The following is a 24,789-nucleotide window of genomic DNA, read 5'->3' on the forward strand; positions in this document are numbered from 1 at the left end:
ATAGATAACTTAAACACTAAACATATAAACATTCAAGAGTTAAATATCTTTCAACAAAGATTGTATACTTGTGATTTTGACTAATAATTATTAATAGTTATTATATTCATGTTGTCTGTTGTCTATATTTGTTTTAAACGCGAACCGGTCCATTCCGTTGTGATTGTCATGGGCGTTGTCTTCCTCTTCAACTTAAGAAACGTCTTCACCCAAACTATGTTTTATTTCCGAAAATACACTGCTTAAAGCTTAAGTGAAAACACATAAACGTAGACAAATAGTACACATTTAAAATGGTCCGTTTACTTTCATAGGCGCCAAGTAAATACACACACATATACAATGATATAGAAACATATTTGACAAACAGAACTGCATATTGTTCATCCTAGTGTCTCTATACGGCCGATTAATAACCGGTCTGCGAGATTTAAAATTCCTTACGCCATCGTGTTAATGATTCATTGAATAAGTCTGTACTATACCAATGAATACAAGGTGTGTAAGACAGAGCCATTTAAACCCAATTGAGTGGATACTATTGATTAATCACAGGTGTGTTAGACTGCATCATTGTTTACTCCAGTGTCTCTGTAGTACCGATGAGTGATTTATGTGTAAGACTGCATCACCTTCATTTCAGTGTTTTTATAATACCAATACAAAACGAGAGAGCAATATTCTTAACAAAGTATGGTTATGATACTTATGACAGACATGTTTGTGAGAAAGCATCATCTACATTCCAGTGCCTTTGTGAGACCGATAAATGACACATTATTTATCCACTGTCTTTATGATATTATTAAATGACAGGTGTGTAAGACTGAAGTCATTTCACCAAAGTGGCTTTATTTAACAGATTAATAACCATTTTGTGAGACCGCATTTTCTTCATCTTAGTGAGTTCCTGATATCTAAGAATAACAGATGTGCGTGACTGCATCGCCTTCATCCTCGTTTCTTTGCGATACCGATGAATGAGATGGCTGCTTATGTTTACATGGACAAAATATATTCTCCGGCAAAGCTACAGCAACGCCCCGGTTGTCGCCGGTGGTGCCCATGTGGAGCCCCGGTAAATGCCGGCAGCGTCCATGTAATTCGGTGCTCTACCGGGACGCCACCGCCATTCAGCGGGGCTCTGCCTGGGCATTACCCCAGTGAGTGCCAGCGGAATTACGGGCTCCATCGGGCATTACCGGCGGCAACCGGTGCTCTGCCGGGTCTTCATCGGGATAAACCGCAGCTAGTCCGGGGTTGATCGGGACTCTGCCGTGTTGTTGACCGCCTTAAACCGGGACGGCACCAAAAAATTGTGTAGCCGCTTAAATTTTTTCCAACAAATCATCCCGGTTCTCGCCGGTCGACCGGCGTTAGCACACCGGGAAGATCGGGGCTCTACCGGAAATAGTTAGACTTGGGATTAACGCAATTATTCGACTTACGGACATAGTTTAAAGCAGTATGGTATCTTTAAATTCTTGCTACATTGAATTTGTGTATATTTTTCATGAGTTGAATATTCCAAGAAACACTTGAATTGTCTTTATGGTAAATAAATGAAATTGAATTAATGAAAACATATGTGCGTAAGTCGAAGGCTTGCGTAAGTCGTTTAGTAAAACGGTACCCTGATACACAAATAAAACAAATTCGTCTAAGATACAGTTGTTCATTGTTAATTAAATGTTTACTCGCTTTACATGACTGCAGGAAAGGCGTCATCACAAAAGGACGACAAGGATAACCGCTGTTACCCAGTTAATATCCACGCCCAGGATCTGCAAACAATAAATTATAGCAAGTCATTTCATAAATTTGAATAAACGTAAAAATAACTATAATCATACTGCATGCATTTAAAACTGAGCATTTCAAAGGATTCAAGAACATAAATTATTTCAATGTTAACAATAAAATGTGAGTCATTATTTTATTTTCGACATTGTTGCTATGTATAAACGGTTAAATATCTGTAAGTGGTACATCAAATGGAAAACTTCGAGTTGACAACAATTTGACAAAAAAGAAATTTACAATTAAGTAATACCTTGATGGTGATTGTCCAACTGCTGCCAATTGTTCGACATCCGAAATATGTGTGAATCGTGTCAGCATCCAGGCCAACATGCGTTAATGCTAGTGAACATCCCTGTATGGTATTAAAAGTATTAATAGTCTGGGTAAAATCGCTATCAAAATGATGTAGCTTGATTGTGATCGTTTATTGCTCCAGTAATGAAACATCTTCATTAATTTAGTATAAACCATGTACATTGAGAATATTAGAGTATTACAGTAAAGATATTTTAAATTGATAGACGTTGAATTCACAAAATGAGAATTTGATAAACCTTTAAAATATTAAAGAAGGCATAGCCTGTAAAAATAGAAGCAAAATAAATCGATAGACAGTCCTTTGAAATTTAAATAATTACACACAACCAAAACAAACATACTTGTAAGGTGCCTCAATTAATTCTACAATCGTATCACGATGACGTATGTCACGATGACGTATACTTTTACGCGTGTATGAGATTTTACTCAGAATTTAATGAAATGTACACGGAATAGTGCCTATAGTAATTTATCGGCGACATCAATGTTGTAGATGAAATTTTGTGTTTGAGAAATAATTGATTTGGGACTTATATATTAAAATCCGATTTGAAGTACGGAAATATATACCACTGTTTAAAGGCTCAGTGAATCATCTGTATTGCTGTATAAACGGCGGCTCGTGAACACATTTGCTAATATCAATCATGCTTGGATTTTACAGAATGAAATTGGAGCAACCAGTTTAAAAATAAATCAGTGTTGTTTTAATTACTCAAATGAATAAGCATAGACAAACATAAATTAATCTCACCTTTATGGTCGCACGTTGCCTGCACATTCATGGAGTGAAATCCTTTCCGATTAACATAGGACGGTTTGTCATCAGCTCCGGAAGAAATTATGCGTACATGGGTGCCATCTTCAAAACCGATCAAGCCCGGTAAACCCCTAAACGCGAAAAAAACCATAACGCGGCGTCGTTCAGCGTCTGTCAAGGGAAACTTGATCACAGTGTTTTTCAGTGTGAATAGACAGTCAGTCACGTTCGTCACCATCCGGGAAACAGTAGCAATGTCAACGCCGAATTTATCAACAATAATTTGGAGAAATGCCCAGACGCAAGAAAACGCAATGTCAGAAGGATTTATTGCCGTACGGTCAGAGCCTATTTCCGTCTTGTCGGCTCCAACAGTCGTACAAGTCTGTAAATATTGTCGTAAGAAACCCTGTACCTCCGGCGCACCTCATCGTCCGTCTCCTGTCGATTAATTCGTCTGAGCTGAGTATTTTCACATTAATACGAAAGAACATCCGCCATTTTAAAATCACTCGATGTCATATGTGTTGAACAACAATTTGCGTGAAATTTAAGATTTAAGCGTCCAATCGATATTTCTCTCCGGCTTTTGCCGGAGAGAAATGTCAATTGCACTAAGCTTTCTGCAAAAAATGTATTGCAACAATTTCGAAATGGTTTCACGACATGCAAACGCATTTTTTTCTGGCGTAGACGTACTCCGCTTGTTTCCGGGTTTTTGGCACACCGATTGTTTTTGACAGTTCGCACTCGCGGGACACGATTTTTTTTATACAACACTATATCAAAATTAAGGGACATTCTCTATCATCTTAGCTCACTTCGTGAGTGACGCGCTTCCTGAGCTCGATATTATAAATATTACTTAAAAGCCATATCAAACACAGAATTATCAAATTATTATTTGCGCCCGGATGCTGATGTTGTCATTTGTTGGTATATAGGCCCAAATCGGACCCAAAGGGGCTGCATATTATTTGCTTATGGATTGCTTTTCTATTTTGGGGTAAACGTATTAGCAGTTTAGATCAAATTAGTCATACATAAGTTTAAAAAATGTGTTTTGGATGAACTGAATACAAGTATATAAATCTTTATTTCCTGATAGCAAAGTAATATGGGACCCTTATGGGCATTCCCATATGGGCAAGCCCATATTGGTCCCACACGATTGCCATATGGGCTGCATATTATTTACTTATGCATTGATTTTTATTATTATGATACATAGTTGACTTTCTTCTTCGTGAAACATCATACATGTCTGAAGTCTAAAACATTTGTCTGAAAGGTGCTGCTTTACTTATTTATTCCATAAAGTAACATCCCAAAATAAGGATTTTGAACAGGCACCTTGCAATGTGCAAAAATTAAAAAATCCCCCGTTGTCCCCGCCCCCAGTAAAGAAATCATGCGTACGTCCCTGGACCATACACCATCATAGTAATGGAGTAACTATCAGAATAACTTGCTAATTCCTCATAAAGAGGGAAGTACTTCTTTCGATCAAGGGATTTACATTTATTAGAAATCGCCGCGATGTTACCAGTATCTACTAGTAACCTCGGCGTCTACTTAGGCATGTCTGTTTCCCTAGCACTGGTTTGCAACACAGGGGTCAAGGTCACTTGAACTGTCGCCGCCATCTGAGTACAGCATCATGGCGATGGTCGTTACGCCAACGACAGAAAATGAATGCTGACATAAAGCGTAATACCCCTCTTAAGTGTTTAAAGAAGATTTGTAAGAACTTAAACAACAATGACAACACGTTTTGGATCTCAGTAAACAGACGACAATTAAGTTTGAAATATTTTTGAAGACCTGTACGTAGTAAATAGGATGAGAACTTTCTACTTTTGTCAAATTATTTCTATGTCACCTTCAACACACATGTAAAATTCATGGATAGTTTGGTAATGGGTTAACCAATTACAGTTGAGCAAATACCAAGCGCATGGAAAAGCGTAGCCTTGCCTTTGGCCCTGCGATTAATTTTTAATAAAAACAAAAAAGGACCACTCTTCCAAGTCCACTGAACCATCAGTATTTTCTTCCTTACTGGCGACAAGAACAGGGCCTGGTGAAGTCCAAAATGAAAATTCCAGGAATTCCTGCGATACATTTTGATGGTTAGCTTGAAAATGGGTCCCTACTGACTTACTGGGGGTAATGGTCACTTAATGATAACACGGATGTGAAGTGTTTACAGCCTGACAATCTCTTACCAGATTAAAATGCAGTTGATGTACGCACTGTAACATGACTAACACAACGTTACAGGCATGGTACTTTGACACTTTCGGTTTCCCTATAATACAATTTTCTTACCGACGACATGACATGTAAAGATGATGAAATCTCTTTGATGACTGCTTATTGAAATTATTAGAATAAAAAGCAATGAAACAATAGGAGACAATTGGTATCTTAAGCAATTCTCCTTACGTTTCAATATGTTGAATTGTAGTTTGCTGCAATGGCGTCAAAAGCTGTTTGTGTGAGGGTAAGGATTAAATTTTGCTCTGTAGACAATGTAAAATGGAAGAAGCTCATCTGAACGTGTTCTCAAATTAGAATATGATCATTTAACTGATTCGTAACGTTATACAAAATGTTTTATTAGATAACATATAACAGTTACGCCGGTCTTTGAAAACCTTTACAAAAAGAGAAATTAGGTCACTTGGATAATTTCTTTCCTTTGTCTCAAAATTTTCAAATGTCGTCTGCTGCAAGAAACAAACATGCGTTTGCAGGCATCGAATACCTTACTAATGGCTACATTGCAGGTGTTTGAGACACCAATAAAGTGTTTGGTTCGACTTTATTTAATTGACGTTGAATCGTACAACTTATATTAACCCTTTACAAAACGTTAAAGGTGTTTTACGTGTGTGTTGCAGGCGACTCTAGAAATAATTGAGATAAAAGGAGAAATTGCTCAAAATGAGCACTTTCTCCTTTTATCACAATGATTTCTACTCTAACATATACATTTCTTTGTATTATATTACAATTTAAATTGCCGTTTGCAACCCCTTTCAATTTGAGACGGTCCAAAATGTGGGGTAATCATATCCGAGTCCGCTTCCTTGATACATTACCTGTACTCGCGCCACATTCAGATTAATTTATAATTCACCAAGGGATTCGAACGCAAGACGTTCGTGTCCAGAGGCGGACGCTCTACCCCTGAACCACTGTTCATCACTTCAAAGTTTATTGATATAATCATAAAATTACATTTGTATATTAATATGTGTAACTTTAAAAATATCATTTGAGTAGAAGGTGAAAGTAAACAGCGTAAACATTTTCATTTTCTCTCTCTCGCAAGGTTTCTGCAGAATTCTTCTTTTTTTCAAATCAGATGCAACATTCGTTATTTGTTAAAGTCTATGTGTAAATTGTTGTGACACGATGGTATAATGTGTGCATTTATTGCATGGACAACTATTTATTTAGATCAATATAATTTTACAAATCGACCATTTCTCACCTGATCATTATTTATTATCATATTGTATTTTAACATTTTCTTAAACAAATAAAATATGCTTATCTTTTTAGAGAATAAGATTCACTCAACTTACTTAACAGTGTGTCATTTATGACCCAAGGAGCATGGTTTGAACAACCTGTTTTAAAGGCCGTTTATATAATTCAATTAAGTTGGCTCAATATTCAACATTCGACATTAAAAATTTCATTCGCTTTATTATTATATGGTAAGGCAACATTCGACATTTAAAAGCCATTCATAGATTTTAATGATTCTAGGGCAGGGTGATCACAAGAGCTACCTCGCACCTCTGGTATATTTGCTTACAAATTAAGTCAACTGAGAAAACATATGTGATATGAGCATGACATTTTGTGTAGGTGTAAGTCTTGTAATCAATATCTTTCTCAAGGGATAACTTGAACAAATATTACTGAACTTAGGTTTAATATTAGCTAGATGTAACAATCGGATCCGGATCGCTTGATTGCCTTTTTTGTTATCTCAGATGGATAATTTTAACAAACCTGATGTATAGATACATTACAAACATGATGCTAACTAGTGTCTTGGTTTCCGTTAGGTTTTAAACTAATTCGTCCCTTTAACAATTTGAAGCAGACGACGTTGAATCAATTTATCGAATAGCAGATAACACTTAAGATCTACTGCGTCATACATCATTAGACCTTGACAATCTAGTGACAAAAGGTGAGTTCGATTCTTACAAAGATGTTCTTCTTTTGTCTCTAGGTTTTAAAATTCGTCTGCGAGGGACAAAATATGTCTGAAACTGTAACGCATTGAAGTCTGAAGATATGTTAAAATTTGTCACAATCTAACTTTTCAGCAATTTTTATTACCAAACTATTTATTCGGGTTTGAAAGAGTGATGCATACATACATAATTTGAATTTTTGCAGAATTTGACTAGATAACTTCTTACAAAATTCTCCATGATTCAATTTCCTATTAAAACATAACATAGTCATGAACAATGACTGATTGTTTCTGAAGCAAACAATGCAGAGCATGTTTGTGAAAAAAATGTGACATCATGACAGGTTACTACTCCGTTTGTCATACTGTTGTCTTATCGAAATGAAACTATAAATATCTGTTTAGGATATAAAAATATATACATTTGCAGATGTTTTTTTTAATCAGTTACAAATGATTGTGAATGAATGAATTCACTACTAATATTGCCAATTCTAAATGTTTTATATTCATTTAAAGAGAAAAGAGGCATTTAATAAATATTCACCCTTTTGACAGATTGTGGCATTTTTCATGGTTCAAAGCAAAATTGCGTTGTCGTATTATCGTGGGCATGTGCCTTAAGTTTGGACTTCTCACGAAAACTTGGAATGGGTATTAATATTTTAGGCAAAATAGTTATATACTGTATGGGAGAAACATAATTCATGACAGATATGTCCATTTAATAGGACTGCAACACATTCCAGATCAGCTAGAGATAATGACTATATTTGTAAAAGAGATTGGAGGCCAGGTCAACCAGGCCCCTACCTGGTTAACTAAAAGAACATCCCTGATGGACAAATGCGAAAATTATCGGTCTAATTGATCGGCCATACAGAGAAAGAGAGTCATTATGAAGTGGAATTATTCTTACAGAGCTAACATTATAACTTTGACCAAAATCCTAAGTTGTGGAAACTCATTAGAATCGTCTTGATGAGACGATGCTAATGAGCACCAACAACATAAGATTTAATAAACAATGTGAAATAAATTTGTGTTTTTATTTTTTAACTATTAGTTGGACTGAGGCCAGACTAGGACTTGTGCACAAATCGCCATGCTATTACTGAACTAGTATTGAAAACGGCGTAAGCTAACCTCAACCATGGTGGTCTGTCATGTCATAATATTGTGACGTATCACCTGGTGAATACAGCACTAAATCCACTTACTGTCAACATTAAAAGCACTTAGCAATTGTTGCACTGGTAGAGACCCTTGCATTGATAGATGAGGCACAGCAATATTTGCTTCTTATTTGTTCTATTCTCGTTTTTTAAGATAGTGTTAGGCTTGTTTGTGTAGAATAAATGGAATCCACTTCCTTATGCATTGACGTACGGGTATTTCATTCCTTGGTTTCTATGTATTCTATGTATTTAAAGATAAAATAATTTCAAGTGAATCATTTAAACCCACAGGTGACCTGGTTGGTAGCAATAAATAAAATCCACTTCCTCATATATTGCCGACTGGGTATTTCATTCTTTGGTTTCTATGTATTGAAGGCCGTATGCTATAGTTTTAATGCAAATTTTCTCCACCTAGAATTTGATTATTTTTGGTATTTAAGTTGAACAAACGATTGCTTTATCGCTGGTACACTGGGATACCACGTTATGATCGTTTTTTTTTATCTTTTATCAGCGAACTGTCTAACTATATAAAACAAAACACTATGGCTAATCCTTATTCTATTGCGAGTCTATATGTACGAAATGACCAACAAATTAGTTGTTCTGCTTTCAATATTGGGCGTAGCCTTTGGTGCGTCTATGGAAATCATCAAACCGTCCGAGGCTTTCAATAACTCGGCGAAACTCGACAATGGCGGGAACTATTTTCTATTCTGGAATTTCAACAGCAGCCATATTACATTCGAGGTGCACGTAAATACTACAGGTCAGCGTTTTTATCTCTTGTTAATGTGTTTGCGACTTTATATAATACTATTCTGTTTAATCGTAGCGACAGTCATTTATCCACTGATATTGGGTTACAAGACAGTGCAGGTCTGAAGAAAAGCGCATGCCCAAAGGCCTTCTAACATTTAGATCAAATGCGGGAATTGAACTAAGGTCCTCCGGGTCAGCGTGAGTCCAGGACCGTAAACGCTTGGCCAAGAAGAAACTTTCATTTAGCTTTTGCTTAGAAGTCGAAACCGTTCTCAACAATATTAATACTAATACCAATAGGCTTAATCTCAGATATCATGGCTCGTCCTAGTTGGGGGCTCTGGTTATAATGGGGAATCATGGCAATTTTAACTTTGATAAAGTATAGCCTACGACCATGTGCTACGACGAAATATGATAAGCGGCAGTTAATGTATAAAAAACAGTAATAATCTACATTTCGATGCAAGATTGGGGCAGCTCTATTTGAAAATCGGCTATAAGGCTAATCCCGGACGCCACTTTTCGACTCCATACTTTTTTAGTGTTTCCTAAACAAAGATGCATTGGAAGTGTACATTGTTGTCGCGGATCACCATGTGCGAACTGAACAGGCTGATCCAGGACTATACTATACATATATGTCACTATACCCGGTTTTATCATGAAATGGCCCACTTTTTAATTTGACAAAATATCCGCTGCTGCTAGCTTGGGGATTACCAAAATTCCTCAACATTTCATCAAAGCTCCCGCTTGAGGAGAACTTCTTTATTTGTACATGTCAATCGTTAATTTTATTCAAAAAAATTGGTAAGTTTTTTTCCGTTATTTAACATTTCTTTTAAACTTTTAATACAAATAAGACGACCTTGACTGATAGGGTTGCCTGAAACGTTCCCGAGTTGTTATATACGGTACTACGCTTGACAACCAAACGGATTGAAACTATTTCTGAAAATAGTATTAACACAATCATGTACCGTCTTGCAGTTTCAAAGGTGAACTGCAAATTATTTGTACGATATCCATTTAACTCATAACCGCAGTAAATAATCTTCTTAATACACTCTTTGATAGCAACCATCACTTGAACAGTAGTGTTATGAGTATTTTAATTCTTCCTACTTTACATGTATCCTACTGTATAATACTTGCCATCTTTAATGTGTATTTGCATTCTTCGGAAGGGTTTGCAAAAAAAAACATGTATTGCAGGATGGGTGGCTTTCGGCCTGTCGGACAATGGTAACATGTACCCGGGTGACGTAGTAGTCGGATGGGTTGACAACAGAGGGGCGACGACCTTCTCGGTAAGATATATATTTATGTCGTATGCAATCTCAAGAGAATGCCGCATCACAAAGGATCTCAATTAATGCTTTAACTAATTAGTACAATTAAAAGCATTAGCATGTTACACTTGGTCAGGATACAATTGACAACCGTTACAGTCACCAAATTTAAAATTAAGTATTGTGGTACATGATGGTATTAAACGCAGTGAATATTTACTGATCCAAATGGTTCTTCAAGTATTCTCTATGCATTTGGTTTTAGGTCTTAACGCAAACGTAATGGAAAATCTGAACGTCCTTGTTACGAGTATTTTTCTAATTATTATTATTACACTATTTTCGTGGACGCCTACTCAATACGTTTCGTATGACTATTATTGCGATAAAAAGTAAACCTGGTTGCATTATTGCGGTTATATGAAACATGGCGATCAAACCGTTAAGTAAATGAAATTGTAGTCGATCGGTTATATAGAGAATATTATGCTCCTGAGTTATCATACGAATGTAATCTGTCAGAGGCTGTACTTATTTACAACAAATCGGCGAGGTTTACTTTTCCGATTTGTTAATTCACCCAAACTATTACCAATAACATTCATATCCCAACTAAGTAGCGTTATGTTCTATTTAACGCTGCATACATTTAAAACAATAGCTGTCACCTTATAATGACATATTTCCCCGAAAACCGCATTTTTTGAAACCTAAACGCGGACCCTATGTTCAGGGTCAAGGTCAAAGGGGTCAACATTATTGTGTGTATGGAAAGGCCATGTCCATACACACATGTATACCAAATATGAAGGTTATATGTTTAGCGACATAGAATGTATGAGCATGTTTCGCAACCTAAATGCAAAACCTAAACGCAACACCTAAACTCAAACTTAAACGCGGACCCTTAATTCAAGGTCAAGGTCAAAGAAGTCAAAATTTGTGTGCGTATTGAAAGGCCTTGTCCATACACATATGCATGCTAAATATGAAGGATCTATGTAAAGCGACATAAAAGTTATGAGCATTTTTAAAGTGTGACGGACCGACACACAGTGCGATCACTATATGCTTCCCCTATATGTTCATGATATTTAATGAAAAGATTGTCTCACGTCTACAAATAACGCCATCAATTCGTCGCGAGTATGACGTCATAATGCAAACAGTGACAGTGGAAAATGATATCACTTTATCCATTGGACTGTTATAACTTAACGTTATCAGGCAAGTGTTAACGGTCGCTTAAAGTGCCAGTTGCTAGATAGAGATCTATATCACCAGCTTCCCATGTGTGAAGCAGACGGCATCTGGAATTCTTAAGACAAAAGGTTAAGTTTGTCTCAATGTTTTCAACTTCATTTTAATAACTACACAGTTATATGTCAAACAAAACACGCTTCCTTGCTCGATATTTTCAAAGTCGTTTTCTGCAAACATTTTAAGACATATAAGGTTTAAGCTATTGTAACCGAACACTACACACATCAATGCATGTAGAAATACCCATTTAGGCTTGTACATGTGTATTTACATACATAGGACCGGCATACTAAAGATTATCTGACAGAGCTCCAGATGCATGGAGAAAAGGAATCTTAAGGTAGTAGTTGCCTTATGGCTTTCGCCTTTTTTGATAATCATTTACTTTCATCATGTTTACAAATTCATTTGGACACCATTGTTAACATGGTGAGAGTCACTATATCCAAAATGTTGCGGCACCATTAGGCAACTCATACCTTTATGAATAAATTGCACGCTTATTGATATATAAATCCTATATTGTTGGCGCTCATTAAAATCGTCTGATCGAGACGATTCTAATGTGCACAGAGATTAAAGATTTTGACACATATATAAAAACCTCATTTATCTGTAGGTATGTTTATTTTTATCTGCACATTTATACATATTTGCCCGTAAGTGACTTCAGTTTCATCATGCCAACACTTTTAACCCTTTTTGCACCAAGTTTGAATTTGCTATATGCATGCAGCTTTAGAAGAACTAAAACAAATTCACCAATTCTTGGGATTAAATTGATTATTTTGCGTCTAACGAAACTTCTAGTAGCCTTGTGGTAGGAGTACCGCACTTAAAATCACAAAGCCCCCCTCCGCGTGAGATCAATACGCGGCTAGACCGTTTCGGTATTTCATGAGGCGATCCCGAATGACTTGCGAAAGGGCCATGGTTCTACCCAGAAACTTGATCGCGCCCTTATTGACAGTTAAGTAAATGGGGTCTTTCACCATCATTAACGAGCTGGGCTTCGCAATATAACTGAACAATTGTTGACGCGATGAAAAACCCATGCTAAACGAAACTTCTATATCTTTGAAAAGTGATGTAGAAAACTACAACCTCTCATATTGGACGCTGCCTTTTCAGGGCGGCTTCCAATCCGAGAAAGTGCTGTTTCCGATGTTCTTTTTATTGCTTTTTTTACAAAACGTAAGTTCATGTTATTTGCTTTCATCTATGGATTTTTCCTTTCTTTATCGGAACTGCGACTCTAAATATCAATTTTATGCCCTTCAAGGAATTATCACAGGTGTGGCATCTCCTCCATGGAGAACAGATACGTCGATACATGTACTTATTCGCTATTAAAAGTGGATTGCATTATCCGCGGAAAAAACTACAACAACAAAAACAAACCAGTATTTTGTATTTTTGAATCTCAACAGGACCGCCACACTAACGGCCATGTTATGCCCATCAAGGATGCCTCGCAAGACTGGCATCTCCTCCATGGTGAAGAGGTGAACTCCTTCACGGTTCTCAAGTTTGTCAGGAAGATAGAAACCTGCGACACGACAGATGATATTACAATACCGGTTTGTAGTCACAACATTTTATTATTACAACAATTCCAGGCGTTGCATTCATCAAGCTGAAAACTTGATTCTTCAACGCGCATGAACGCCATCAATACATGTTCGGTTAGGGCATTATTTTAGACACGTTTTTATGTTCTCATACGTGTAGTTCTAATACAAAGACGAGGAGTCTTTATTAAATATTTATATTATGCGGCGTTGCCAAAGCATATCGTCGTTCTCTATCGAAATGGAAGTCACTCCAGTTACCCTTTTAGCGATCGAAGACGATGCTATTCTCCTTTTGAAGTGGTTTAAGTTATTTCAAGGTAAAGACATACTAAAAATTACAATTTCAGTCTGGAACGACGCGGCTTATCTTTGCATACGGACAGTCGGATCCAACATCCGAGGACACCATTTCTTACCACGGAACAACACGAGGGACAAAGAGTGTGTCCTTGCTTAGTAAAGTGGTTGTACCTCAGAATTTTCCTGACGATGTCGTGACGTTTGATTTCCTGAATAATGACGTAAGTTGATTTGTACCTTCGCAGAATTTGTCCGTATATACCGTTCAACTCTTTACCGAACAATACTTTTTTTACGGTCCCAAGTTTAATGAAACCATAGGTTGCAGATGACAGTTAGAAAGTATTAGAAAATGAAAAATGCTTTGATAGGGTTGAGATTATTGTGGGGTGAAGATAAGTTGCTCATGTTAAAGCATTTTTTTTATTTTCCCACAATAGTTCTAGAGTCGATAGCAACAAGTTCGTAAACAATCGTTGTTGTTAAGTAATGGTGAAAAGTAACTAACTTTAACGATCTTATAAGACTGATGCATTCAATTGGGAGTAGAAAGATTGATAGTTGGTCAAATACTTGAATTTTGGTCAAGGGATTAACAACTCAATCTGGAATGCAATAAGTGGGCAAACCATGTGCCACAATTGAACATGCTGTTTTTCAAAAAGGATTTGTCTAAGAATGTTGAATAGATACTTGGAGTTCACGAAAATAAATGTGCTGTACGAGAAAGGAATATGTATAATTATGACAGAGGGGGAAGGTAGAAGATAAAGATGAAAGAAGCACTGGAAATAGGAACAGATAATGTGAACATAAACGGACTTAATTTTTTTGTTTATGTCAGATTATGGGAAATGTGTTAAACAGTTAATTTTTCTTAAATAGTCTAGCATGTATAGATACATAGGAGAAACTCGGTACAAACAAGTCGTTACTTAATGCTTTGAACTTAAACATATTTTGCTCAAAAATGACGATCTATAAATGCTATTACCAACTTCTTATACTCTTCGGTTTCAGTATTTACTACCAAACGCAACCACAACCTACTACTGCAAGGGTTTCTTCTTGCCGGATTTTGGCAAACACCACATGATTAAGGTAAACAACGATCACCTTTTTAACGTCCCTAACATACTCTGTCGGTCGTACGTTGGCCAAAGGTCAAAGCAAAGTTGTTCATAACGTCGGACTGGAATTTGGCCCGATGTCACGTGTTGAATTGCCTAAGATATATGTCGACAAAGGGAGTGTTGGTGAAGTATTTGTCGGCAAAGGGAAGGTCCGGTTGCTTTAGATAAATAAATGCGAAATCCACAGTTATGGCTTAGGCTGATTAAATACATCCTTTGTTTAGATTACTGTCAATACAGGGAATATTGTGTGCTGATGCTAAACAAAAAAAAACAGTCATGGCCAAAGCTAATGGCAATGATATAGTGATGAACATAATGACAAAAATGAAGAAACAAAAACCATGATTGTGGTTTACCGACAAACCTTACCAAGCGACCACAAATAAAATTTACCACCGTAAGGCATACATTTATGTCTAATTTGCTACGCAACGTGTGGAAATTAGTTACTTGTCAATTTTGAAAGCAGAAAGTACTTTTAAATTATGGAGAATGACAATTTATTTTATGATAATGTGTCGGAACATTGTGACAAAGGGAGAAATTGCTTGAAACAAGCAGTTTCTACCTTTGTCAAATTGATTTCTTAAGTTTTTTCATACAACAGTTTTGTTAAAACGATAATATATTGGTTAATTGGTCAATACGAATAAGTCATGCATGAACCTTCCAAAGGCTAAATTAAATGGTTTGTTTGACGACGATGGTTTCTAAAAATATTAATACTCACTTAAGCAAAGGCTTATATTTGTTTGGATATAACTGTATTCAATTTGACGATATTTACCCCATTCTAATGACCGATCGCCGTGGCCTAGTGGATAAGGCGTCCGCCTCGGGATCGGGAGGTCGAAGATTCGAGCCACATGGGGGGCGTTTGTCGAAGGATGGATGTTTGTCATGGGACTTGTTCCGATATGGCCGGCTCGTGAGCCGCGAGCGTTAAACATTAATGGTTACCGACTTCTTTCCGCCTGGCGCCTGGCATAGTGATAGGAGTTGGGAGGTACATGGTATACACGCAAAGGTGTCTCATAAGCCAAATTGGCTGGCCCTTTCAATAGGGGTGACACTATAATAAAAAAGACCTTTACCTCTACCTTTACCTTTACCTAATGACATTTCGCATCGCAATATTATGTTATAATTCGGTTCATTTATATTAAGAATTGGAACTCAGTAACAAAGACAATATATCAGGTTTTCTCTAGTAAGTTTACAGACTTGACTCATGTAAGTTAGTTTCTTGGTTTGTTTGAATGAATCAGGTTTTCACCTATATAGCGGCAACGGTTCACAATTGTATGTTCCATTGATCCCAATCGGAACTTTTTTAACATGGAACTGTTTGTTAAGTATAAATATATTTTATATCCACTTGTGTACGTTGAAAAGCGGTCGGGTCATAAGTTATAACTACAGGTCCGGCCCTTCCACCCAAATGCTTGTTGAAATGGGACATTGCGTTCGTAGTTTTACAGTAATGCAAATAAATAAAAAAAACTATACACGGTTATGGTCAACATTGAATACATTGAAATAGTAAATCGGAACAGGAAACGTCACATGATTTCAAAACGAAGCTGATATATAAACATGTTTACTTGTACTGCTATCAAAAACATACATAACTGTGTGATGATTTATATAGATTTGCTGACCAAAGTTCCCATTTCTTAAACTCATTATTAAAGGGAACAATTCATTATAAGATTATTGAGAAATCGTCATATTGCAAACATTTCTTTTGGTATTTTAGCGAATTGCGCATTTCGCCATCGCTCTTCTCCATATAAATTAGAAAAGGTTATATGCTTAACTTTTATGAGTCTGTTATTATAATACAGCTGTGAATTGTGAATCAATTTAAATAAAGATGCGTTTTAGAATTGCTTGTTTTACGAATCATCCGACTTTAGAAACTTTTATTTTTATAAAAGGCGAAAATTTATTATGATGTGCAATATCTTACACGTCTCAATATTTTCAAATGGCCTCTGCTACAAGACGCAATATGCGTCTGCAAGGACTACATAGTTAATGATGGATGATTTATCTTAATATATACATTACAGTTCGAGCCGGTTATAACCCCGGGTAACGAGAAGACCGTTCATCACATCCAAGTAAACCGTTGCAAGAACGTGAACCGAACGCAGAGTGAGAACGCACAAGGAGAGTGCCTCGAGGGCAGACCCCGGGCCTTCCCGAGTAACTGCAGAGACACATTCATCGCATGGGCTATTGGTGGAGAGGTAGTATCGGGTTTATTTAAACCTGACCTGATATAATTCATTTACATAAATACTCGGACAATAAGAGATTTCTGTTTCTAGTGTCAATTATTATTACAAATGAATTCTATTAAACTAAAAACAAAATTGCGGGCGATCCATTACGACTTTTTACCGAAGTATAACGTTGGTTCAATTTTTAAATCCGGTTTACGCAATATTTTCAACAGTATTTCAGTAGGATAACGGAAGCTGTTCACATATTCATGCTACCTGACTCCAAACCAGTACTATCATTTTTAATCTGGAGCTGGCTATCGCGTCGTATTCTATTCCTATAGCCAAGAACGCCATGGGGGAGGGTAAAGCAACTACTTCCATTGTTTTATGATCTTCGGCATTACCAGAACGGGATAAAAACCACTACCACCCACACCCGAGGCAGATGTCATTTAACGTATGCCACCGGTTTATAAAGGGTTTATCGTCAGTACATTGTCACAAGGGTTACGACTGTTTGGATCGAGACCGACTCTTTATAATCTATAACTCTGGTATAACTGTTTGTCAATATAAAACTATATAAATAACCAATCTTCTGTTCCAGGCATTTTATTTCCCAGAAGATGTCGGATTCCCTGTCCTAGAAGATCCGAATGTGAACGAGTATTATCTGATGGAGACTCATTATGACAACCCGACCCAGAAGACCGGCGTGATTGACAATTCCGGTATTCGGATCACACTGACCAAGCAGTTCAGGAGGAACGAGGCCTCTCTGTTGGAAATCGGGGTCACCATTAACCCACATCATGTCATTCCGCCAGGCCTTCCGGCCTTTATATCATCCGGGTACTGTACGGATCGCTGTATCAGTGAAGTGAGTCGGTGTTTATCTTGCTGATTTAAGGTAGTAGATGCCTAATGTTTCCGCACCATTTTGGATATAATGACATTAAGCATGTTTACAAAGTCTTCCAATTCAATTCATTTGGAAGAATTTGTAAACATGTTTAACGGCACTATATCGAAAATGTTGCGGAACCATTAGGCATCTATTACCTAAAAATTAGTATTTCATAAATACTTGCAGCACGTGTTACTTCAGGAGAGCACTGGAATGGATTTTCTTCTTTTTTTCGTCGTTCGCCACAATTAGTTTAGTTATATCACAGCGGTCAGTTCACCTATCCATGCTTGTGGTATCTTATCAACAGGACTCGACACTTTTCCTTCTAAGACACTGACGGCTTTCCCGTGTTAACACTCTTGAGGTGAGAGACAAATCCATTTCGTCACGGTGACTTCATTAAACGTCGGAAAAATATTTACCGAGACGGGGTCCGAACTCACGATACCTGTTATCCAAGTCGGACTCGGTACCGATTGAGGTTTGGCCTCAAGGAGGGTAGTGCATCGTTACATTTCAGAGGAATCGTGTTTCGTATTTCTTGGACTCGATTATTAAATTAATGATAAATGAATTATCACCCAAATAAATTATGTCTTGTGACAATTCTAAATGGGGCATATATTCTAATTTCAAATGGGTTATAACGGATAGCGTTATTCACATAGAAGCATGTTATTATAAAAAATCTCGTTAAAGATATACATTAAAACCAGATCGGTGCAAACAATTTATCCCAAAAAGACATAACCTAAGGATGTGACAAGAGAAAGTTCTCTTCAACGTGATCAATGCTATTTCACAAACTCGAAATACTTATCAAAAGAGTAGAAACATTACTTTAATTAAACCTGTTCTTTGTTCTAAATACTTTGCGGCAGACACTTTCAAATGCATCCTGACAAATGAAACAATTTCATTAGGAATTACTGTTAAGTTATAACATTACATTTGGACACATTGAGACATATAGAGAATTATGTCATGACAATCCAATTATCGCATTGCCTAAACACGTCAAATTTCATCTTCTTCAGCAAAGTAGCCAGAAAGAGCGTGCTTTAGGGAAAGGGTTGATATTTGTTATATAGTAGTATATGCTTCCTTTTTCCGGGACAAAATAAATAACTTTTCGCTTTATGAGAAACATTCTACTTTTGTCTAAATATTTAAGACGTCGAATGTCTGCTAAAAAGGGGCCATGAGAGAAAGGGTTGATACTCTTCAAAATATATTTTATAACGTTATAATTGCAGTCACAACATTCAACTGTAAAATGAACGTATTTCATTGGTTTAAACATATGCCATGATCAGAGTAGTTCGTGCGTATCACAATTAAGTCAATTCCGTTGACATTCATTCTAATTATCGATTTTTTTCTTCTAAATCTGAAACAATAACTGATTAATGTATGTTTTGTTACATTTATTGGAACATTCAATAAAAATCATGATCACATTTCCATAATAATGCCCTTCGGGCATTGTTGGGAATGTGATCGGGCAGTTTCCTTTTTGTTTCCATAAATTGAACAAAATATACATGAAACCCTTCAATGATGCATTTCCAGGCATTAAAACAAGGCCGTGTTCAGGAGGTCAAGGCTTTCAGTCATATGCATCATTCCCATCTTCTTGGTCGTGCAATGAAAACACGTCACTTCCGTAACGGAACAGAACTGAAGCCATTGGCTTACGAACCGGCCTACGATTTCAATTTCCAAGAATTCAGATTGTTCCCTGAGGAGATCCCGATCCGACCAGTAAGTATTTCGTAGGATTCTTTTTCTAAAAGGACCTTACTTCAGTTTGTCACATTTTATTTAAATGACGTCCTTTTTTATCGAAACCGAATATTTTTAGTAAGTGGTCTTACTTACTTAAAAATATAAGGCCTTTTTCACTATAGAAACGCGAAGAGAACAATGCAATTCAACAATTGCGTGAAAAGACAAACCGAGGCAGTATGTATATGGCCAATTGTTTTAACCCCGTAGCGGTGTTATCTGTTATAATAATTTGGTCTCGATTGGAAAGTACGCAATTAAAGCTTGTGCCGAGCTGGAGTTATACACTAAGCCGACATATTGTTGATCCGTTTAGAAAACAAACAGACATAGACATGAATTGTTCATGCTATGACCAATCGGAACCTACATTTAAATAAAAATAAAAATTAAGAATAATTCAAATGTATTTGTAATTGTCTTTGAGTGTATTGTGGTTGCTTTGTTTTGCATATAAAGCATAGATAAGTGTATGTATATGTATTCACTGTTTGCAAAAAGAAAATTGGCATTTCCATATCTTGTAATCATTGTGAATGGTCAATGGCATTTTTATTTGCCGAATGCCAAATAAAGTTGAGTTGAGTTGTATTTTTCAAATATGGAGGCCCAATCGTCTATAAAAAAATACACAAAACATTATTCAAATCAGACTTGAAGTGGCAATTGATCAATATTTATAGATCATTCGTATCATATTCATGTAAAAGACACTAGTTATATATTCTCATCAATTTCAGAAGTGTGATTTGTTTCACGATTAAGATATTTCCAGAAGGATATTTCCACCATCATCATATAAATAAGTGTTTAAAGATCATTCGTTACGAGAGCTGTATATAATGTAAACATTATCTTGACACATATCTTTATTTTAGGGTGATTCATTTACGGTTGAATGCACATATGATTCCACAAAACGTTCGGAACCGACCTTCGTAAGTACAACTAAAAATATGTTTCCATTAACCCATTTATGCCTAGCGTCTACAAAAAAAGCATAATGCGGCGTCTCATCAGGGTATGCGCTGTTTGCTAATTAAGGAATTTCTGTAAAAAATATTCTGAAAATAGAAAAAATATACCAGAAACCCCTTAAATATGACATTGACTCATCTAACTGTTAAGGTCAGAAGAGTCCACTAGGCAGAAATGGGTTAAAGTCCTATTTCGTTAGTCTCGATAGAAGTTGACATAACCCCAGCTTGTTACAACCTGGAGTACATTCTTTACGAACGACACCGACGAATTCATTCCATTTGCAGAATTAATTAATATTAAAAGTTTTAATTAGTGTCTCATGTCACCTCTCCCTCATATTAACGGATAAATACAAATACTTGAATAACAACAGTATTGCATGGACTTATGTCAGGACAATGAGACTTCATGCTAAATGTCAAAATAAACTGATGTTATAGTATATTATTGTTTAATTGTTAGTGTGCTAAATTCTTAAGTATTACTCTTTTTTTTGCTCTTTGGTTTAAAGAATGCATATAAATATTATATCGTGAAGTTGTTTACATACATAGATACAAAAAGGGCACCCCATTATAACTGGCGACTCTTTGAGTGTGCTCAATTGATTTGCAAATTAAATATAAATGTGCTTATTTATTTTGCAAAGCCAACATTGGTGCTATCTTCATGTTCAGCTCAGCAGAGATTGTTCATCATCCATCTTATAAGTGTTGAAACGCCAACAATTGTTATGATTTTTGCATTCATAATCAGAAAACATGCTATGGTTTGATAAGTCGAGTATACAACAAAGCTGTATAAAACACAGGGCCTGGTCTCACAGGTGATAGTGCAGCGCATTAACCTTTATTATCATATCTAAACATATCTCTAGCAAAGACTTAAACAAGTTATGAGTGTTATGAATGGAGTGCTATTTTCCTAAATAAACAAGTGGCGTCTACGTATAGTTTGAAAGTGTCTCAATTGTCTCAAATTATCATATGGAGTTAAGGATTAAGCACTCGAGGACTGAGGACCCTCGTGCTCTCTGTATCATGGCATTTGTCCAATGGACTAAATACCTATTTATTCATCGTGTTCCCTATATATAATAACTGGAAATACCCAGGTCCCGAGTTTATAATACCTTTTCATACTCAACTCGAAAAGGCATGACATTCATAATGCCCACAAATGCTAAAATACCAAAAAAAATGTTCCAATTTTAGAATTTATAAACAATAAAGTAAGATTAACATGCAGATATAAATGAGTTACATGCAGATATAAATGAGTTTTACCTAGTGCAATATGTTTGCTCAATTCAATTGCAAAATTAACATGTTGTTTATACCTTTAGGCATGGTGTATAATGCATCATATCATTTGCCTGATGCAAAGAACGACAATTGATTACCCGCACCCCCGAACTGAAATTGCCTGGTGCAATAAAGAACTATTTATGTCTGAATTACTGAATAACTGAACGTCAGCAGGCCCGAGGCAATACAACAGTTTTCACGCACAACCCAAAGATAACTGAAATGTACACAGTTGGTAAATGCTAAGATGCCAACAATTGTTAGCATTTTAGTATGTATTCACAAGATAGATGTCATTATGACAACCACTGGCGATTCGATCATAAAGACATTGTTGAGTTTGGCTATTTGAATATAAATGAACACTTTATATGTCATGCTCAATTCAATTGATCGAAAACATTATTTATTTTATCGTGTCCAGGATGACTTATGCCAATATGTATTTCAGGGTGGTTTTTCGACCCTGGACGAAATGTGCGTGGCCTATGTATACTTCTACCCTGCACTGAAAGTGACAAGGTGTGAAAGCGAACCGAGATATCCCGTTTATAACCTCGATCCGAGACAGGTAACTAGACTAACTTTATTGGGGGAAAACAGCAAATATGTCTATTGAGACACATGCATATGCAATATAGGTACGATTGCGGTCGATGACCTTGTGACTTACATAGAACATTCATATTAAAAATAACACAATTGAAAAGTAATATGTCTGTCAATCATCAAGTGTACCTCAAATGCAATATATGTAAATATAAAACGATTTAAACATCGACTTTATTGATCGAATTGATGTATTTTAGACAATTTACACTTTATACATGTTCAAATTGTGTATGCATTTATAGTTTCAGGTTGTTGCTGTTTCAAACTAAATGTATACATTATATTGTATATGTGTCTCCAATAAGACGCCGAGCCTCAATAGCTCAGTAGAAATTTGATAAAACATTGATCAAACTGTAAGTTTTGTGTGTTCTTTACTAACAGATGATTGAAAATGTTCGCTCTGCCAACTGGACTGACCCAGCGGTGGTCAAAGATTTTATGGACAACTTTAGCATGGCGAAACATTATCATCGATGTAACGGGCAAAATCACTTTGGTGTAAGCATTATTACATAACTCCGTATTATATTTTGAGAACGGTCAAAATTGAAAGCACTAGCAAATGAATCTTTAAAACGAAGATAAAAACCTTTTTTTTGTAATTAAAAAGAGACGATTACAACAAAAGGAGAAATTGCTATTATGAGCATTTTCTCCTATTGTCATACTGATTTATACGTATGTGAGTATATAATAGTATGGAGTAAATGTTTAGAGACTTTTTGAGAGATGAATAATAAATCCAGGTTACTGGTATCGTCTTTTATGCATGAACAAGTCGGGTTGTTTGGAAAATTACGAAAACAAAATCACAACTGATTCCAACTCACAGTGATGAGTGTCATGTTAAAATCATTCACCCGAAGGAACTCCACCTCAAGCTTCAAACGGTTTATTCTTATCTACATGTCGTTTTATGTCATGTGCTCTTCCTTTAACACATAACAACGCCTTCTATATAGTGCATAACTTTACTAAAGCCTACTCAGCTACATTTGCATCAAATAGTTGCAAACAACATTTAAATGAATTTTAACATCTGATGAGTTTTAGAAGGTAAATATATCTCAAGTATATCTCGATAAACATCGCCCGCACTATTTATTCAAATAAAGGAGATTATATATTCCTATTACTGCAATAACAAGTTAGTCAACTGTAGTTTGAGCACATAAAAATAACTCGAACTTACCAAATGGGCTCATAATTTTCTTTTGAAAGACAATTGTATATATCCTCCCATAATGAATTCCCAATTCAGGTAAAGCTTGCTTAGTCTAGGCCTTGACTTAACACATGGCGATGTTATTTCTAATACTTTTCAGGTGTATGCAGGTACGTATAGCGAACCACTTCCACACCTGCCCTATGTACCTCCAGCTCCGAATTGTACACACAACTAAAATGGTCGCCATTTGGATTTGTACCATGAAGTTGTATCTACATGGGAACCAGGAGAGCGTAGAAATGATCGGACCAGAAACCAGACAATGTTTAATAGATATATTGTCGGAATAAATATTAGCATCAAGTCTTGTTTTACGTTTTCCTATTGTTTTGGTTTTGTTCCAAAAGCCATCACTTCCCCTCCGCTGTACAATCTTTAGGAACAAAGTTTAGGCTCGAGGCTGACATTGCTTTCCTATTATACTGCATTGGTCTCATTTTAAAACCCCAATGGCAAACGGACGAAATCGTTAGATAAACAACTACAATCGTTTGCGACAAAGTCGCTTGAAAGCATAACAAAGCTACAAACATTTCTGAGAAACCGTGCCTAAACTAAATACAAATTGTGAAGGACAAATATTTCTGTACCCTTGGCAAAATGGAAAAAATGACATTCAAATATTTTATAATTTTACGGTTTACACAAATAGCCTAATCGTTAGTAAAATTGGAAAATACGTCTTCTATTGTGGTCAAAATAGAATATGTTTAACACAATTCATACATGTTGAGAGTATTTGTATGTGTATCTTGCCATCGGTAAATATTCTGCTACTAGAACTCATGGACATAGCTTTTTACATTTTTTCTGTAACATTTTCTGTATGATTTATTATGGGTCAGTTATATATTTACAATAAAACAGGTGTATTGCAATGTACTTCTCATGAAGCCATCGAGTCATGCTAATCAATATAAACACCCTTGAAAAAGGTAGAACAAATATTCATGTCCTCGAAGCAAAAGAAAAAAAAGAACACGATTGACCCCCCTAAATGGTGCCCGAAGTGTCTTACAATTGTTTAACGCAAAAATCTAAAAAATACATTACTTTAGTTTTTTCCAAAGCCCTTAATGTAAATTTCATAACATTATCCGTTATCT

General features: G+C 36.1%; 1 protein-coding gene across 1 annotated transcript; it reads left to right on the forward strand.

Moving 5' to 3' along the window:
• Nucleotides 1–8,840: 8,840 nt before the first annotated feature.
• LOC127861906 (DBH-like monooxygenase protein 1) lies at nucleotides 8,841–23,986 on the forward strand. The gene is made up of 12 exons (XM_052400629.1): nucleotides 8,841–9,059; nucleotides 10,271–10,365; nucleotides 13,041–13,190; nucleotides 13,532–13,705; nucleotides 14,505–14,585; nucleotides 16,696–16,875; nucleotides 17,462–17,734; nucleotides 19,337–19,528; nucleotides 20,431–20,490; nucleotides 22,292–22,411; nucleotides 22,837–22,953; nucleotides 23,781–23,986. The coding sequence occupies exons 1-12, from the start codon at nucleotides 8,867–8,869 to the stop codon at nucleotides 23,856–23,858; spliced, it is 1,713 nt and encodes a 570-aa protein (XP_052256589.1). The 5' UTR covers nucleotides 8,841–8,866; the 3' UTR covers nucleotides 23,859–23,986.
• Nucleotides 23,987–24,789: the final 803 nt, after the last annotated feature.

This window comes from Dreissena polymorpha, chromosome 16 (genome assembly GCF_020536995.1).
Source record: "Dreissena polymorpha isolate Duluth1 chromosome 16, UMN_Dpol_1.0, whole genome shotgun sequence".
Taxonomy (NCBI): domain Eukaryota; kingdom Metazoa; phylum Mollusca; class Bivalvia; order Myida; family Dreissenidae; genus Dreissena; species Dreissena polymorpha.

Excerpts from the sequence above, each read along its gene's own strand:
- LOC127861906 (XM_052400629.1), top strand. The coding sequence starts at position 8,867 with ATGTACGAAATGACCAACAAATTAGTTGTTCTGCTTTCAATATTGGGC. Across the intron at positions 13,191-13,531 it reads CAGATGATATTACAATACCG|TCTGGAACGACGCGGCTTAT; the intron begins GTTTGTAGTCAC and ends TTACAATTTCAG. Across the intron at positions 20,491-22,291 it reads AACGTTCGGAACCGACCTTC|GGTGGTTTTTCGACCCTGGA; the intron begins GTAAGTACAACT and ends TATGTATTTCAG.